A 19038-nucleotide genomic window follows, 5' to 3' on the forward strand; every position below is an offset into this window, starting at 1 on the left:
GATGGATTCTCCACTCAGCCAGCCAGTCGCCATGGCAACCCCTCCACACATATTAGTCAAAGTGAAGGATGAGCCTCTAGACCACGAGAGTATATGTACGTTTCTGTCTTTCCTTATCTTTTATATTTTTGTTTACAAATTCCTGTAAACCAGACTTAAAGTTTTACCCATGATACACTTTATATATAAGTACATGTTCTTTACTGTACTGACATACAGTATACATTACCGTACATTGATATTTGTAAGTCACCTCGATCAGTAATATCATATTTAAAGTAAATATGTGATTTGGTGTTTTTATGCAGCAAAGTAAACTTTGTTTTTTTGTGGATGATGTTCCTTTTACAATTTACAATCTTTACAATATTTCAACTTCGCAGATTCCCCCAAAGACATTTGTATTGAAGAAGTGAAGGAGGAAGATGGAGACCAGCAAGAACTCTGTAAGTACATAGATAGATAAATAGATAGATAGATAGATAGATAGATAAATTCAATACTATCTAGGCCCTAGATTCTAGGGTAAAAGGTTGTTTATGTCTCCCTCTATTTCTGTCTCTGCTGCTTGACTGATGCCAACCATCACATCTCTCCAGCCAACTCCCCAGACCCAGCCAGCGAGGTTTCCCCTGATGCTGAGGAGGAAGATGAAGAGGAAGACCAGCATGACCTCTGTAAGTTATAGAGCTCTATTTTAAGAATCTGAATGCACAGCGCAAGGTGTATTTGGGGGAGTGTCCAAGTCCAATTTGCTAGTTGGGAGAGAACGAGACGCACTATGAGCGCAAATGAGTGCGCACGGCACAAAGAGGTTTACTAAGTTCCTTAATTATTCATAGGTGTGTTCTGGGCATAACAACAACTCAACCAATCAGTGTCAGCTCCCATTCCCTTTAAGAACCAGGTGTGCTTAGAACTTGAGCCATTGCTATTTAAAGGTGTTGTAAGTGATGCTTTTGTTTTGTTAAAATAGGTCTAAAGCGGCTCTATGTTCCCTCAGGGAACACTATTCTATGGTATCTGGTCTATGACATGAGTGTCACAGTGCCTCTCCTTCTGTGTAAACAGCTCAGAAAGATTTTGGGCCACCGGCACACTTTATCCAATCAGAAGGCAGAACTTCACAAAGAGCCAGTCCTCTGTGCGCGTTCACACGGACAGAGAGCCAGGAGCCACAGTCACCAACAATGGCGGTGCAACAAGGCAAGAAGCTACCGATCCCGGCGCTACCGGGCACGGCCTCCACAACAAAGCGCCCAAGCGAAGAAAAACATTAGAAGAAAATAAAGCAGCTTACAAGAAAAGGAAACGGGTCCAAAACAAGACCCGCATTTATATTGGTGCGGCCATAGACCGATGGCGAAATCTAAGGACTATTAAGGGTTTCAAGACCGACGGGGATGTGGCCTTGTTTCTTCTGGATAGGCAAGTCACGTTATGTTACTCTGTAGTAACCTTACTTCTAATGATATGTGTTATATGCATCAGTAAAATGTGAAACGGTAACATTATGGGTCGTTGCGGGTAGACCCGTTATGACTTCCAACGTTAGCTTGGTTTGCTGTGTAATGATAGGCAAACAACAACCTTGTTTTCATTGTTAGCTAACGTTACTGAGCTAACATTTTAGTACAGCTAATGCTATTAGCTACTGAGGTAGCTAATAGTAATGTTAGCTGTGCTAATATGTTCTTCGTTACAGCAGGAAACGGACTCAGTGATACAAGGTGACTTTTACAGTGGATGGTTGAGAAATGAAACGTAAGATAATAATAACCATGTTCACTGTCTTCCTAACTAGTTATGAGAGAGACCTTCCAGTGTCCATATCAACACCTGTTTCAACACCACACAAGGCACAGCAAAAGCGACCTCCTCCCCCAACATTCAATTCACCTGAGAGGTAATATTAGCAGGCTAGTTTATTTTGAATAGATGGTAGCTATGGTCGCTTCTTGGATATCAGAACAATCAGCTAAATTGTTTTTTTTGTTGTTGTTGTTTTTGCCAGGGATGTGGATGACTTCTCAGATGTGCAGCCACTGGAGGAAGCAAGCCACCCTGAGCCAACAGCTATTCGGCAATTGGAAGTGATCTTAAAAATCCCAAGCTGGTTTCCTGGACTCAACTTCCCATAATGCACCACTCCCTCGCCTCTGACCTCTATTCCACCGCCGACCTGCTGTGGGGGCCCATCCCTCTACTACGCCGACCTGCTGCGAGCCTATCCCCCGTGAGCGCCTTCCTCTGCGGCCCAGCCTTTGGTGCAGGCCTCCTGAATGCTGTCACTGGCGTCCAGGATGGCCTCCAGAACTGCCCTTATTTTGTCACTGTAGTCCAGGCCGGCCCCCTGAAAGGTCCCGCCTGTACCGTTGTCCGCGGCATCGTCCAGGGCTGTTCCACCCTTCAGCCCTGCCACCTGGTCGCCCTCCAGACCTGCAGCGCCCATTCGGCCCTGCATTAGGCCGTCCACCTGAGTTTCCCTGCCCCTTGAGTGCCCATGCCGCTCACTCCCTTCATGGGGTGGCCTTCTAAGTTCTGTCACCTGACCAAACCAGCTTGGGATTCCATTGAACTCAAATGTAACATTTGAAGGGGCGGCTGTTAAAAATCCCAAGCTGGTATCCTGGACTCAACTTCCCATAATGCACCACTCCCTCACCTCTGACCTCTATTCCACTTTGCACCTCACTCAGCTGCCCACAATCATTCTTAATTACCTCACCCTGCACACTCCCTTTAAAACCCCAGTCAGTTCACACAATGTTGAGAGCTGGCCTGTAACGTCGCCGTCTCCAGGCACGGACACTTTATTTTTTTTTCTTCCCCCCAGACCTCAAACTAAATGGTCCGGGTTGGGCTAATTGTGTCCGTGCTTGGACGCTGTTCCGTTAGGTCTTTCCCATTTCCCATGTGTGTGTGACTAAATTAAGTAGTAATTTACCCTTGTGTTACTTTGCTTGTTTTGACAGTAAATCCTAAATGTATGTATATTTCTTAGTTCCTTTAACTTTGCTGTGGCAGTGATTGGTGTTGTGGGCAGCATGACTTTGATTGTATTGTTTACTGTTTATTTCAGAAACCACACATATTGGATTGCATTTGTACCACACCTCGTTTTCACATGGTGTCTTCATCCATCCATCTTTTGTAACATCATCCATCCGTCCAACCTGAACCAATAAATGGTTAAACGGCCCTTGGATCCTCGTGTTTAAATCATAGACTGTATATATAAATGTGCACGCCAGTCAGAGGCTCTCTGATCCAGACATTCCCCTAACACATAACATACATTGAAATAGTCAATTATTCCATCAACCCTACAGTTTTTTTTAAGTAAGGTTGGTGCTCAGTTATTCTTGTGACATTGGCTAACGTTTGCTAACTCACCAATAATCTAAAAACAATGCTCAAATATCATGTTATGCTATTTTGAGAATGTCTGTTTGATTTAACCATGCAATCAGTCCCGGCTTGTGCCAATCAAGCCTCTAGGCAACACTATAAATGCTGCCCATCCACACGTTTATCAACTATTTCACGTATGGTTGCCACCTCACTTTACAAACTCAAAAACGGATCAAATGCCCATTGTTATTGCCACACAAGTATTAATCAGTTTCTCTGTTAATGTAGCCTAACCAAAGCTAGAATTTAGGAATAACTCAGACTTACACTTACAAGCAGGTTCTTTACAGTGAGGTTGTGACTATTTCCAAGCATCAACCAGAGCAGCATTTTCATTTAAACAAAAGGGGAATTTATTTATAATCTGGATTACAGCTAGTACTCGGTACTAACCTAACAGTAAAAAAAGAGCATAGAACTGCAATGATATCACAGCATTTGCACAGCCTATCAATAAATAAAAAATATCAATAAAAGACATGCATCTCAATTAAAAGCAAAGGGACATCAGAAAAATTGGTCAGATGAAGTGACCTAACTAACTGAAATGTGCAACAATCTAAAATCACAACTTGCACTTTGGAGGTTAAAGGTCTGTATGATAAAACAACAGTTGCGATAAAAGTAGTCAAGCAATTTAAAAACCGTGTCCGATATAACACCTTCTCCCATGCTGTACCAAATCCAGCTCTTCTCCTCGCCAAACAGGGATATACACACAGTGGAACCGCACACCTGTAATAGATGGTCACAATCAGCACAAGATGCCAAAATATTTTTTATTTTTTTCTGGTAATCAAAGTTTATTATACCAACATTTATAGTTTTCATTTATGCATTTGAAAATGGCCATGCCAAAATTTCCCTCAAAGAGGGATTCTTTATTTATATTATACATGTACAGTATTTATTTATATTATACATGAAGATTGCAAAAAGTTCAAAACTCAAACACAAACCTAAACATATTTGAAAGATACAATGCTATCAGAAACGAGTGATCTTTGATCAATTGCGACATAGCCTTTTTTCTTTTTCTTTTTTTAACAGCAGCCAAAATAAGTGGCCAAACTGGTCCACTCCACATGCAATGTAGTTCAAAGCTCTCACATGCCCTGTATCCATAAACAACATGCATATATTGTAAAACTAGTTTGAGTCAGATAAACCAAAAGCACTGATTGTAGTGAAAAGGCAGATGTTCCATAACATTCAGTGTAAGATTTCTTGCTTATCAAGATTTTGTCACATTGTCTGCTCAGTCAGAACACAGGTTTCTCTCTGCAGGTGCAACCTGTAACAGAAGCTGCAGGAACACCGTGACCTTCTTCAGCAGGCCAGGACAGAGCTGATAATGGATGAAGGGCACATAGATGAACACTCCGCTGCAGACAAATAAAGCTGCGTAGAGGTATTCTATCTGCGGGTCATCTATGATGGGAGCCAGCACCAGGGCCACTGCTGCAACCACGACCAGAGAAGGGATTACAACAGGAACCTTGTATGGCCTGTGGAGCTCTGGCTTCTTGATCTTAAGATACAGGAGTCCGGACAGGGTGATTGCGGTGACAAACCAGTCAAGGAAACTCAAGTAGTGGACAATGGACTGGAAGTCTCCAGGGATCAGAACTATGAGGGAGACGACTGTGGTGAAGATCAGTGCTGGAGACGGAGTCAGTCTATGGACATGAATCATGGCCAAAATATCTGGCATGTGTCCTTCCCTTGCAGCAACAAAGCACAGACGACCACCGCTGAAAAATGATCCATTCAGCCCACCGAAAGCAGATAATGCTGCAGCCACAGACATGATCCAGCCCCAGCTGCCCAGCATCTTATTCCCCCAGGTGACTGCCACAGCGCTGGAGGACATCAGCTCTCTAGGCATCATTACTGTGAGGTAGCTCACATTCACCAGCAGATACAACACGGTCACCATGGAGATGGCTATCAGGATAGCTCTGGGAAGATTCACCTGTGGTCTTTTCAATTCCTCATAGACACAGTTTAAGCTGGTAAAGCCACTAAATGTATAGAGGCATTGATACAAAGCCATCGCTAGAGTGCTTACAGAGAACTGAGTGCCTTTGAAGGCATTTTCAACGTTCAAATTTTCCACAACGACACCGCTGTCCTGCACGACCGCCACTATCCCTCCGATGACAATGGCTGTCAACGTCAACACCTTGGCCACCAGAAAGACCACCTGGACCCTGATGGCAAGGCGCACGTTCAAGATGTTGGCCGTGGCAGCGACCACAATAACGGCAGCAGCAGCAAATTTGACCATCAGCCGAGGAGCAGGGCAGCCAGTGTAGAAGGGTGCTATGGCGTATTCTGCAACGCTGAGAGCCGACGCTGCGAGGCGCGCTGGCTTCACGACCACGATGGTGGTGAATGCCTCGAAGAAAGCAGGAAACGGGCCGTAGATCCGCAGTATGTAGATGAAGTTCCCGCCAGATTCACAAATGATCGTCCCGAGCTCGGCATAAGACAGCGCTGCAAACATCGTTATGAGACCCGCGACAGCCCAGATGATCAGACTTGCTCCAGGGCTTCCTACGTAGGCTTGGACAAACTGCGGGGACATGAAGATACCGGATCCAATGATGGTTCCGCCGAGTAGGGCTACGCCACCAAGCAAACTCACCTCCCGCTTCAGTTTCAGGGCCTCGGGCTTCTTGGCTTCTTCTTCCCCCATGGTCAGATAGCTGTCCTGGTTTCAGAAACACGGACGGATGGCAGGTGATTTCCAATCTTACAGAATGCAGAGCAAGATGATGATGAAGTATTCACACATCTGAAAAGTATGGATGCTGATGTGTGTCAGAGAAGGACTGGTATGAAACAATGATGGATCGAGCAGGCAAAGAGATGTGGAGGTCTTAAAAGTTAATATTAACATAAGATACTGTACATTTGCCACTTTTTATGGCTCTATAGATGATCAAGAGTTGTGCTTAAACACCTCTTCTCTTATCTTGTGTAGTGTCATCATGACATTTTGGCATCTGACCAATTGAACTGAACACTGCCAGGCATTGGCACCCACCCCATTCTGTTATGACATGGACACACAACCCCACAGTCAGTCATCAGATCACTGTTGTGTCACAAGATGCCTCAATTAACCTCGTATTGTCCTTGGGTCAATTTGACCCAAAATAAAACGTTTTGGCATCACAAATCTGGTTTTCTTCCATCACATTGCGCGGAAATCACATGGATGATTCAATACTATGCCCTTCACAAATAAAATTCACAAATAAGAAATAACTACCGTAATTGAATTGAATTTTGGGTGTTTTATTCAAAATAGTTCCTCTTGTTGTTTATTCTTTTTTACAGGCACACCACTGGACATTTCCATTGTAGTGAAGGAGGAGCCACCAGACCAGCAGGAAATCTGTAAGTTACATATCCTCTCTGTTGTCCTTATTTTCCAGCCAATTTACCACTCCACCTCAAAGTTATAAAATTGTGAAAGTGTTTTTGCTCTGACAGGAGTTTATTATTCACATCATTGTTCTGTTCTTGTTTATACTAAACATGTCAGGTGCTAATGCCTCTTTTAATCATCCAACTAAACCTTTCTGTTATAATTAAGTTATAATAGAGTGGAAACACTCATATAGTATGCTCTGAAAATACGTCTCTCAACTATTGTTGAGATGTAGTTGCGGGACCCCGAGCACTTCCAGTAGGGCGAGCAGATCTGGAAACCACACCGGAGGTTACCCCTTGGTTTAAAGCAATGCTGCCTATCATTGGTCATCAGAGGCTAAGTGTTTCTCTCTCTCTCTCTTTCTCCCCAGGTTCTGTTCCTGACAGCACATCAGCGAAGAAACAGCGTGCCGCTCACACAGTAGAGAGACCATACCAGTGTGAGCAGTGTGGGAAGAGCTTCAGCCAAGCGCAGCACCTGACCACACACCAGCACATCCACACCGGGGAAAAACCCTTCCACTGCAACCAGTGTGGCAAGAGCTTCACCACCGAGTTCTACTTCAGAGCGCACCTTCGCGTGCACACGGGGGAGACGCCCTTCCACTGCGCCTTCTGTACGAAGAGCTTTCCGACAGACGGCAGCCTGCAGGTGCACCAGCGCGTCCACACGGGTGAGAAGCCGTTCCCCTGCGACGTGTGCCTGAAAAGCTTCACCACTGAGGGGAGCCTCAAGGTGCACCAGCGCATCCACACGGGAGAGAAGCCCTACCACTGCAGCCTCTGCGGGAAGAGCTTCAACCAGCTGTCGCACCTGCAGCGGCACCAGCTGTCTCACACGGGGGAGAAACCGTACCAGTGCAATCTGTGTGAGAAGAGTTTCCGTCAGTCGGAGCACCTGGTGCAGCACCAGCAGACGCACTCCAAAGAGAAACCCCACCGCTGCGGCCAGTGCGGGAAGTGCTTTCACAGGGCCGACTATCTGGTGTGGCACCAGCGCATCCACACCCGGGAGAGCCGCTACATCTGCGGGCAGTGCGGCCGGGGCTTCGGCCACTCGGGGGACTTTAAGAAGCACCAGCGCGTCCACACAGGTGAGAAGCCGTTCGACTGCGAACAGTGTGGGGAAAGCTTCTCCAGGAGGCAGGATCTGAAACGACACCACCGCATTCACACCGGGGAGAAACCCTACAAGTGCGACGAGTGCACGGCGTGTTTCTCCACGTCGAGAAGCTTGACCAGACACAAGTACACCCACACATCAGAGAGACCCTATAACTGTGAGCAGTGTGGGAAGGGGTTTGTTGCGGTGGATCTCCTAAAATCACACCAGTGCGCATACATAGGGGAGAAGCCGTACCGTTGTGCACAGTGCGATAAGCGCTTTGTGACGTGTGAATATCTGGAAACGCATCGGTGCAATGACACAGCAGAGAGGCCCTTCTCCTGCTCCCGGTGTGAAAAGACTTTTATGAAAAAGGGGAATCTCAGAGTTCATCAACGAATTCACAAGGAGGAGAATTCTTTCTTCTGTGACCAGTGCGGAGAGTGTTTCAGCGAGTCTGGACAGTTAAAAGCGCATCACTGTAGCCACATAGGGGGAGAGAAAGGCTTCCGCTGGAACCAGAGTGGAAGTAGTTTCGCTCTCTTGGCAGAGTTGAAGTCCCACCAGAGTGTTCCCGCTGCAGAGAAACCGTACCGATGCGACGAGTGCGGCAAAAGCTACACCCGCTCCACAGAGCTGAAGACGCACCGGCGTGTTCACACTGGGGAGAAGCCGTACCGCTGCGGGTTCTGCTGGAAGAGCTTTGCCAAGAAGGGCTGCCTCCGCATGCACCAGCGGATCCACACGGGGGAGAAACCGTACCGCTGCGACCAGTGCGGCAGGCGCTTCAGCCAGTCCGGCATGCTGAAGACCCACCGCCGCACACACACCGGGGAGAAACCCTACCACTGCCCTGTGTGCCAGAAGAGCTTCAGCTGGTCGGGCGGGGTGAAGAGACACAAGTGTTCTGCTCAGAATACAGATCAAGAACTTTAAAGTAACTGCAGGACAGTTGACAGTGTGGTATAATACAATTTGTTTTAATCTTTTTGTTTTAAACTTTAATCTAATTAAAGTTAAGTAGTTAACTTTAATGTCAGCATGACTGAATTTTCCATAAAGCAGGTATCTCTTTGCTAAAGCTGTGACAGGAGGGGCCTCTGACAGGGCCTTGCTGCATCCGACCCCTCCCTCTGGAATGCCCTCCCCAGTCTTTCAGTGATGTCATATATCCCACTGTGACATCATCAGTGATGTCATAAATCCCGCTGTGACATCATCAGTGATGTCATAAATCCCACCGATGTCATCAGTGATGTCATAAATCCCTGATCCCACTGTGACATCATCAGTGATGTCATAAATCCCACTGATGACATCAGTGATGTCATAAATCTGACATCATCAGTGATGCTGGTCTCATTGGCCACACAGCAGCTGAGTTGCGGGCAAGGCTGCGAATGCGAGCTGCAGGGCCAGCTTGGCGAGCTGCAGGACCCGCCATCTTAAGCAAGTGGGCACTGTTTGTTTCCATTTTTGTCCCAGTGATGATGTCACAATGTCTATGACATCATCAGTGATGTCATTATTGATCAAAATCAACTTATGACATCACTGTTGTCATAGGCACTGATTATGTCAGGCATTGTGACATCATCAGTGATGTCATAGGCATTGTGACATCATCCGTGACAGTGATGTCATCAGTGAGGTGAAATTGAGAAAATGTATGCTGCACATGCCAATAGGGCAGGTGATTGTGCGCTGCGCATGCCAATAGAGCAGGTGAGGCCATGCAGCAGCCAAGGCGTGCAGCGAGGGCCTCAGCCCCTTCCATTCTTATACTTATTGAACAATAATTACAATGACTGATTAATAATACTGACTATAATAATAAAACAATAACAATAATAATGATTTTATTATTATTATTAGTGGTAGTAGTAGTAGCAGCCTAGTATTATTAATTTATTATTCAGAGACTAATTGTAATTATTGTGCAATAATAATTCCTCTAAATCTGGCTTCAAACACCGCCCCCCCCCTTGCAGTCCTGCCTGGTGGCCCCCCCAAGTATAAAAGTCAAAATCCGCCCAATACTACAAAAAGTCCTTCAACTTCAATATATTTCCATACTTGTGTTAATGTAATGAGTGACCCAATAATTACATTTGTATCTCAAATCTTCTTTTCTTGTCTGTTTTCCATTATAAACATTGTCCCATAGTCAGACTACTGTATTACCCACACCAGGGGGAAATGACAATGAATGTGATGACTGGCAGGCAATTAGACAGATGGGCATGGCAAATATGATTATGTGGGAGGAAAGGATTCAATTCTATTTGTTAACACTAAACTAAATATAAAAAATATATTCTTTACTGTATCAAATATAACTGAAAACATTCCTTCCCCATGAAGTTTTTTTTTAAAGCTGAGGCACCCCTAGTGCCCCCTGGAGGCCCTGCCCCCCAATTTGAAGACCACTGGTCTAGATCATTATAATAACTCATTGCAAACTCATTGTGGTGTGTGTGCAGTGATTGATTGCACACACACACACACACACAAATGATATACAAAGCAGTAGATGCGCACAGACAACAAATGCTTGTGTCATAAAAGATTAAAATTTTAATTAGCATGATAAATTGTTATATAAATACATGTCATATCAATAAGTACTTCTTTTAAATAGCCATAGAAAACAAACAAGCAGTAAGGTGGTTGGTTGCCAGGTCAAGAACAGCGGAGAAAAGACAACACGCAACAGCTTTCGCTGGATTTCAGTCAAGACAAACTGTAGCTGTGGAGTTTGTGATATAGCGGGGAATGTGTGTGTGTGTGTGTGTGTGTGTGTGTGTGTGTGTGTATCTTTGTGTGTGTGTGGATTTGGTTTGGCTGCCACTGGTCTTCAATGAAATCCTCCTGTCATCACCGCTCTGAGGGAGGAAACAAGAATGGCATTAGAGACGGTGTATGTGTGTGTGTGTGTGTGTGTGTGTGTGTGTGAGAGAGAGGGAGAGAGAAATAGACGTACTTTCAGCTTTCTTCTTTAGAGGCGTCAGGGCTGCTTTTGCCTGATAAACACACAGAACATATTACTGACACAATGCAACAGACAATTAGGGATTCATAGATAACAGATAGAGTACTTTATTCACTTATTAACTATTAAGAGAGGAAAGAAAGAAGCAATGTCTTTGTTCTCTCTTACTTTTGCTGTGTTTTATTGTGTGTGACATTTCAGAAATGTGCCTAATCTTCCCTTTACGGGAACAGAAACACAGCTACCACTCCCTCACCTTCTTGATAGCAGTCCAGTCTTCGAGGATGTCGATGTCTCTCAGCATGTAGACAATGAAAGGCCCTGAGAGACAGAGAGGGATGAAGCACATTATTTTTTGGACTAGATGAAAGAAACGGTGACAGAACAGCTCCTCTGAACGAGACTAACATGGAAATATATGAAGAAGTGAAGAGAGTTGAAAAAGGATACAGGTGGGCAGGTGGCAAACGGAAACACAGAGGGAGTGAGAGGTCTTACCTGAAACCAGGGCAGCTCTCTTCTTTCTCTCCGTCCGAGCCAGTGGGGTCTTTCTTTTGCACTTCTTGCCCTTCATCTCGTCACTCCACCACTCTGAGAGGAGAAAAACTCAACATGAATCATCTCGTCTGCTGTGAGTTACAATCCAATTCAAGGCAACTGTCAAATTAAGTGTAAAAAATTTACCGAATGTTTTTTGTGTGTATAATTCTTTAAAGGATAAGTTCACCCAAAAAGGAAGATTCAGTCATTATCTGTACTCACGCCCATGCCGGTAGAAGAACCTTTGTGGAGTTTACAGCATTCTCCCAAACAACTGAAGTGAATGGTGACTAACTTTCAAACGTAAAGAAATAAGAAAAGGCTCAATACTGCTCGTTTGGCATAATCCAAGTCTTCAAAAGCCCCGACATGCCAAATTGACCGAAAAAGGCATCCTTCATCCCATTTTTAAACCTAAACCTTAACTGTATCCAGGTAGCTCTAAAGCGCGTCCTCATCCACGCGCGCGCCCACTTCAGATGGGCCGCACGTGGACGTGAATGCGGCTGGGAGCTACCTGGATACAGTGAGGATTTCGGCTAAAAAGTTGGAGTAGAAGATGTCTTTCCAAGTCAACTTGGCATGTCGGGGCTTTTGAAGACTTCTTGCTGTGAGGCAACAGTGCTAATCACTGGCTCTCTGCCTGTCCTCCAGTCTCCTCATCTCGTCCAGCAGTCCCACGTGTGTGTGTGTGTGTGTGTGTGTGTGTGTGTGTGTGTGTGTGTGTGTGTGTGTGTGTGTGTGTGTGTGTGTATGCGTGTGTGCGTGTGTGTATCGCCGCTGTGTAGAGGACGTACATACATAGTATCCAGCAGGTGGATGTAATGTAACTCACTGTATATAGGTCAATGGTAGTTCAGCTAATAGTAGGTTATACTCTGTTGTACCCACAGTAAGTGGCAGATATACTCTGTACACGTGTGTGTATATGCTCTGCATAGCTGTGCATAATCATATCAGAATTTTCGTTTTCACAGTTGATAAGCATAGAATCCACATTTCAATGTATTCCCTTTCACTTAGAACGGCAGCTAGAGTCAAGACTTGTCAACATGTTAATGTAGGAGGCAAAGGTTTGATCAAATAATTTTGTCACCCAAATCAACAAGACTACTAATCATGATGGCGATATCTGGCAATATATTTGTGATTATCATTAATTATGCAGTCCTGCCCTCAATTAAACTACCATGTGTATCCGAAGTGAGTGAGAGAGAGAGTGTGTGTGTGTGTGTGTGTGTGTGTGTGTGTGTGTGTGTGTGTGTGTGTGTGTGTGTGTGTGTGTGTGTTTGTGTGTGTGTACCCGAGGTGAGGTCTACATTCTGTCTGTCCTCCTCCAGTCTCCTTATCTTGTCCAGCAGTTCTGTCTTCATGGCGTCAAGCAACAATGTCCGCTCGCTCTGTAACAGACACACACACACACACGTACACAATTTTCAGTTTTGTTCAATTTGTTGTTTATGACAGAAATGTATGCTTGAGTATCCCTGGTTGAGCCGAATGCTTCGAAGCTTCAATCAATGCCATGGTAATCGATGTCCTAATCAGTATTTGAATGCTTAGTTTTTTTTTCTCCTTGGATTGATTTTTAAATAGTAATCCAGCATTATTCATTATGCATCAACATTAGATATACTGTAGTTGTCTCACAGCTCTCATATAATATTACTTACCAGCACTGAAACTGCCACATTTTGACCATGCAGCCAGCAGGGCCTACAAACTCATACTGTCTGAGCAAAATTGTTTTCATGGGCTATGACTCTCATTTATTTGATGTGATTATTGTACATTTTGTAGCCATTTACACCTGGCATTTACATGCGTTTTCTATCATCAGATTGCGATCAGACAGTGCTTGACCACATAAGCCTGATTTCATTTACACCTGGCGTTAGCATGCATTTTGGGTGATCAGATTGCAATCTGATCACCCAAAATGGTGATCAGTCCTCTCAATCCGCATACAGTTGCTGTATCCAGATTGAGAGGACATATTGCATTTACACTTGTGTTCAATGTGAACACAATGCGTCCCTGACCACCTCCGGAGGTGGTTTGGCCGATCAGATTGCAATCCGTCTTCAATGTGTCTTGGGGGCGTTTTACTTTCAAGTGGTCAAGCACAATCTGATTGCAATCTGATGACAGAAAACGCACGTTAATGCCAGGTGTAAATGGCCTCATTAAAAAGGAAAATCCTTGAAGTCCAATTTTTGTCCTCACTTTCGTGTCCCCAAACCCACTATAGGAATAGTCACTGAAGCTTCAAAGCCCAAAAATGGTATCGGGGACAGCCCTAGAATCCATATACCGTACATATACGTACTGTCTGTGCGTGTGCGTGTGTGTGTGTGTTGCGTGTGTGTGTGAAATACCTCCAGGTGTTGTCGTGCTCCTTGTAGTTCACACTCGTACTTGTGTTTGATCACCTGCAGACACAGCTCTCTGTACACTCCTACAGAGAGAAGGGGAAGAGATGCCAATGTTTTTATTTTGACAATTTTGTGTCCTTGGTTACTACAGAGTCAGAGAAACAGACGAGTGTGTTGACCAGGGGTGTAACGCTTCTAGGGCTGTACCCCACTCAGAATTCTGTCAGTTGAATCGGATTTGGCTGTTCAATATGAATATTCGACTATTCTTTTATTTTTTTTATTTTTTCTGGCAATCAGAAGAAAATCCTTTGGCATGAGCTCGTTTGATTTGTTGGCATCTCAGCACGCTGAACTGCCAACTCCATCACGTACAACACCGTGCCCCACTTAGTCGGCCAATCACACGTCGCATTAAATTGAAGAACGCTTACAGTGATTGGCTGCGAGTAAAACCATAAAAAAAATCTAGATCTGTCTACAAAAAGGATTGAATGCAGGTATCGTTTGACTGGAGAAGTTTTGATACTACTTGGTTGGCACTGGGCTATTTCGATCGATAGCTTTACTTGGAGGTATGGAGTACCGATAGCCATACCCAGCCCTTCAATCTGTACAACAGCAGAATGAGTTAAGCTCCTCAATCACCAATAGAGAGGCAAAGTGGAACGTGACTTCCTGCTTCCGCACTGTACCAGAGATTTTCATCCGCCATTTATTTTCCCATAGACATTTCGTAAAATGCTTATAAAAATAGTTTGACTTGTACAGTGCTGAAGCAGGATGTGACGTTCACTTTGCCTCTCTATATCACAAGCAGTCAGGAGTGAGGAGCATGGGTTAGAGGCCGCAGTACCCAGATAAATATTTCTCTGTCCTTTGAAAGGTGTGTGCATGTGTGTGTGTGTGTGTGTGTGTGTGTGCACACGTGTGTGTGTGTGTGTATGTGACTCACCAGCCACTTGTGTGCGTAGCTGCATGTCATTGTGCAGTGCAGCCAGTGGCTCTCTGTACTCTGCAGCCTTGCCTGTCAGCACCTCGTCCAGCTTCACCTTCATCTGGCTCAGGCGCTCCCGGAACAACCTGCAGCCCACACAGACAGACAGCCAGTTTTCACCCCTGTCTCCTCTCATACGCCTCCTGCTGCCATTTCAGGAGAGCCGCCCGCATGTCTCGTTAAATCACGTCGTTTCCGACCAAGCAATCTTGATTGGTCAACTAGACATTTGGACCGTTCTCAAATCAGCGTAACAGCACACCTAGCTGTGCTCAAATGAATTCACTTGAGCACGGCCTCATCACTAAAATATCACTCCGCCGGTCTGAGCAGACAATGGAGCAGACAGACAACGTCATTAGCTGTTACATATAGGGGGGGCGATCGATCTATATATCATATTTTACCCAACCCCACCACACCTAAATATCGGACAGTCCCTTACTTGTCTTTCAGCTCCTGAAATTGTTTTTCCAGGTCCATCATCTCATCTAGACATTCTCCTCTCCTCCTCTCACAGTCTTCATCGTCCATTTCTTCACAGAGAATGCAGGGGAAGGGGGGGGGGGAAAGAATTAGCAACTATGATGAAAGCACACATGCATAGCCAGCTCTATTTATTTACAACAGTTATAATTAATACATATATTTAAATACATTTCCGCCATATCAGAAATGGTCTAACTGCTAAGTCAGCAACACTATATTTTAATGGCATGATCATGTCATAATTGTCATATTGTTTGACTAGCTGGACACAAGCCTCATGTACAACACTCAAACCTTTACAGTCAGTATAGCACCAGGCTCTTAGAGTGCTTGACACCATGGTGGTTACAGCCTAAGAAATCATCATTTACTCAGCTGGGACAATCTCATCAAATGTACATGCGCTTGTCTTGTCTCTAAGATTCTGCATGGCTTGGCTCCTCCCCCCTTTAGTGATTTATAAAATAGAAAACAACTGATGGTAGACACAATAGGTCTGTGGCAAGAGGGGAACGTATAAACACTTATGAGGAGGTCTGCCTTGGGACAGTCACACTCACACATGGAACAGTCTGCCAACTCTTCTCAGAGACTGTGACACACATCGTTCATTTAAAATGCATTTAAAATCATGGTTAAAAGACAATCAAGTGTGTGAGGGACATACACCTGTAATATCCTGAAGCGTGCTTTGTTTTATGTATTGACCTTGTTATTTTATGTGTTTTTATAAAAGTCTGCTCTGCTATACAGGTATGTGCAGTATTGCTCTTCCTGTTTTGTTGTATTTTATGTGCAGCAGGCAGCGGGCTGGGCTTAGCCAGAGACAATTCAAAAGTCTTTGACTTCGCTAACCTATAGTTAGCTAACATGGCGCAGTGATACTGTGATGCGATTACAGGTGTGTGTTTATAGAGTATTTTCCGGCATCGGACGCGGCTCAGTCAATCAAGGAGCGGAACTATCCGTTTTATAATCTTCGTTTTCTTTCTTAATACCAGCGCACACTCATACTTCACCTGAACTCTCTTCCTCCTCCTCCTCCTCTTCCTCCTCCTCCTCCTCCTCGTCCTCATCCGTGTCGTCCAGGTCGCTGTCCCGGTCCTCCAGGCTCTCCTCCATGGTCTCCTCCCCCTCTCCCCCCCCAGTTCCGCCCCCCTCTTCCTCCAGCTCTCCGTTGGCGTCGGGGAGTTCACACTCTCCTTCTGCCTCCATCTCCTCCTCTGGCTCCCTCACCGAGGGCTGGGCGGGCATGACTGGCTGCAATATTTACAATATTACAGTGGTTATATGGAGGTGTTACAGAGCATTTCAGCTTCAACTTTATATTCTCCCTTCAGTTTCACTAATGACAACTTCACATTTACATAATTTGTAATAATGATATAGCTCAATTTAACTACAACAGAAAGCAGCCAAGAGGCTAACATCAACAACATACTGTGGAATAGAATGGAAGTTTTTTAATTTAGGGGTTAGGGTGTTTTTTGATGACTTGGCTCTCTCAGACAGTTTCTCAAAGTGAAAACCAAGTTGTGAGACCGATCGACGCAAGACCGACCCCCCTCTCAAAACACCCCAATCAAAAATGTGATTATTTCTCTAGGCCTATTTTACAATTATGAAATCATTTTGGCTACTACAATAATTTGGTCTACTTTTGATCTTGATAATTACGGTAGACCTACTTTTATCAATTTGAGACATTATGGAAAATTCTGCAATACTGGTATTCCGTGTTTTATTCCGTCTGTTTTTTCTGCATTGTGGAAATAGTTGAAGAATACAATATAACAATAGCATAGAATAGAATAATCTCGATTATCTAGAGTGGAGTGTTTGGAACTGGTTGGGAATAGAATAGAGTGGAGTGTAGAGCTACAGAAAATGAATTGCCAACTTTTGTTTTAATAATTGATTGATCGTTTAGAAGGGGGGGGGGGGTACTAAAATTCTAAATGTGAATATTTTCTGGCTTCTTTAGTCTTCTAATGATTAGTATTCTAATCTATGACAGTAAACTGATCTTTGGGTTGTGGACTGTTGGTCAGGACAAAAGATATTTGAGGATGTCATATTGGGCTTTGGGGAAAAAGTGATGCATATTTTTCAACATTCTGACATTTTATAGCTAGACCAAACGACTAATCGATTACAGTACTTGAGGAAAATAATCAACAGATGAATTAACAATAAAAAATAATAATCGTTAGTTGCTGCCAGAGTGGAATAGAATAAAATAGAATCGAATAGAAAGAGTGGAGGTGAATAGAATAGAATAGGGTTCTATTCTGTCTCGAGCCTGCAGCATAACAACAGCGCGGTACCGGGACGGGACAGCGGCCAGTCACCGGCAGCGGGAAGACAGCTCCGCTCCGACAGACCGGGCTACCGTATGGCTTCCGTAGCTGCATCAAGCCAGCAGCATACACACACTACACAACCGGAAAGTTAACTGATTTTGCCTTCACAATAAAAGCATGGCATACGACAGAAACTAACTTTTGAGATGGAGAAAATCATATAAATTGTTATCTTATGCAGTTATGCTGCGAGACAGACGCTATGGGGAAAACAACAGCAGTAGAAGAGCTTTTACCTTGGTTTTGGTTACAGGAAGTTAAATCTTTATTATAGCTAGCTTGACACGGGTAGCTTCTGTGATGTCATGTCATGTCACCGAGCAAAACGACAAACGTTGTGTGGACCCAGGCGGCGGCATCTTAACTAAAATAACGAGCTTAACTGCATCAGAGAGCTTGTCCGTCGCCAGTCTCGTTAATCACCGCCGACAGGAGTAGAAATGAGACAGGATGTCGTGTTTTCGTGTATGTTGGTAGCGAGTAAGCGGACTGACGACGCTGCTAGCGCCAAGTCAAGTGCAACACTTACAATTAAACCCACACAGCGAGGGAGTGACTGGTTACATTACCACTGTTGGGCTTTTCAAGTTGTTACACTGACAGATGTGTCCTCGCTCTATAACGCGCTTGTCGTGTGGCAGTATGCTATATTAACAGCATTTAACCTTTCCATAAACACGTTGGATGCCTGCTACTGTACAAATGGACAATATCTTCCTGCTGGACACGGATTAACAACTATCCGTCAGGAGGCAGGCAGACGATGCTGTTTGTAAACAAATTAAATAACCGTCCGTTGGCGACACTTGACAATGACTCGATTAGTCTACTCACCTCGACAAACCGTGCCCCTCTACTCAGCTGTAGAAAGTAAACGTACAGTTTGTTATATATCCATATTTTATAACTACTTCCTCTTCAATTCAATCCACAGTTCTACACTTTGCCGGACTCTACAATCCCGCTGATCAGCCAATCAGCGCGGGTCACTAATGCTTGGATAACCAATGGGAAACGAGCATCCGAAACGTCACCATCCAATGACAAGGCAAAAGCGGGTTTTGTGAGCCAATCATAAGCTCTGACTGCAACCAATAAACATCTTGGATTTCCTGGGGGCGCGGGGGGGGGGGCGTCTTCTGGTTGCAGCCGAGCCATTTAATATTATTATTAATAATAATGTAGATAACGCTCGGTCACAACAACAATAACAAAATAATAATAATACAAGACAGGATCATTTAGATTAGAACAACTACTACTACTATTAGAGCAACTCATGCTCCTCCTGCCACTCATTTCTGCAATTAAAATATAAT

The 19038-nt window shown here is 44.4% G+C and overlaps 2 protein-coding genes and 1 pseudogene across 3 annotated transcripts; 1 reads left to right on the forward strand and 2 right to left on the reverse strand.

Annotated features, from left to right (window-relative positions):
* Positions 1–3167, forward strand: LOC310779374 (uncharacterized protein). Its single transcript, XM_083639914.1, has 5 exons — positions 1–95; positions 384–446; positions 600–677; positions 1805–1906; positions 2015–3167. Exons 1-5 carry the CDS (start codon positions 2–4, stop codon positions 2095–2097), a joined length of 420 nt encoding a protein of 139 aa, XP_083496040.1. The 5' UTR covers position 1; the 3' UTR covers positions 2098–3167.
* Positions 3168–4672: 1505 nt separating this feature from the next.
* Positions 4673–6115, reverse strand: LOC310779587 (b(0,+)-type amino acid transporter 1 pseudogene; annotated as a pseudogene). The gene has a single exon. The product of its transcript is annotated as a b(0,+)-type amino acid transporter 1 pseudogene (transcript).
* A 4446-nt stretch (positions 6116–10561) lies between these two features.
* Positions 10562–18665, reverse strand: brms1 (BRMS1 transcriptional repressor and anoikis regulator). Its single transcript, XM_083639900.1, has 10 exons — positions 18554–18665; positions 16376–16616; positions 15313–15403; positions 14826–14953; positions 13874–13953; positions 12799–12895; positions 11454–11546; positions 11212–11276; positions 10947–10986; positions 10562–10848 (listed from the first exon to the last, which is right to left on the reverse strand). Exons 2-10 carry the CDS (start codon positions 16608–16610, stop codon positions 10841–10843), a joined length of 837 nt encoding a protein of 278 aa, XP_083496026.1. The 5' UTR covers positions 16611–16616; positions 18554–18665; the 3' UTR covers positions 10562–10840.
* Between the last annotated feature and the right edge of the window lie 373 nt (positions 18666–19038).

Source organism: Poromitra crassiceps (genome assembly GCF_964638095.1).
Source record: "Poromitra crassiceps genome assembly, chromosome: 7".
Lineage (NCBI taxonomy): Eukaryota > Metazoa > Chordata > Actinopteri > Beryciformes > Melamphaidae > Poromitra > Poromitra crassiceps.

Bases quoted from the DNA above. Each gene is read 5' to 3' on its own strand.
- brms1 (XM_083639900.1), bottom strand. From the start codon at position 16,610: ATGCCCGCCCAGCCCTCGGTGAGGGAGCCAGAGGAGGAGATGGAGGCA. The intron at 15,404-16,375 runs GTGAAGTATGAG...TTCTCTGTGAAG, and splicing joins GGAGGAGGAAGAGAGTTCAG to AAATGGACGATGAAGACTGT. The intron at 12,896-13,873 runs GTATTTCACACA...TGTCTGTTACAG, and splicing joins GAGCACGACAACACCTGGAG to AGCGAGCGGACATTGTTGCT.
- LOC310779374 (XM_083639914.1), top strand. From the start codon at position 2: ATGGATTCTCCACTCAGCCAGCCAGTCGCCATGGCAACCCCTCCACAC. The intron at 96-383 runs GTACGTTTCTGT...TCAACTTCGCAG, and splicing joins TCTAGACCACGAGAGTATAT to ATTCCCCCAAAGACATTTGT. The intron at 678-1,804 runs GTAAGTTATAGA...CTTCCTAACTAG, and splicing joins GGAAGACCAGCATGACCTCT to TTATGAGAGAGACCTTCCAG.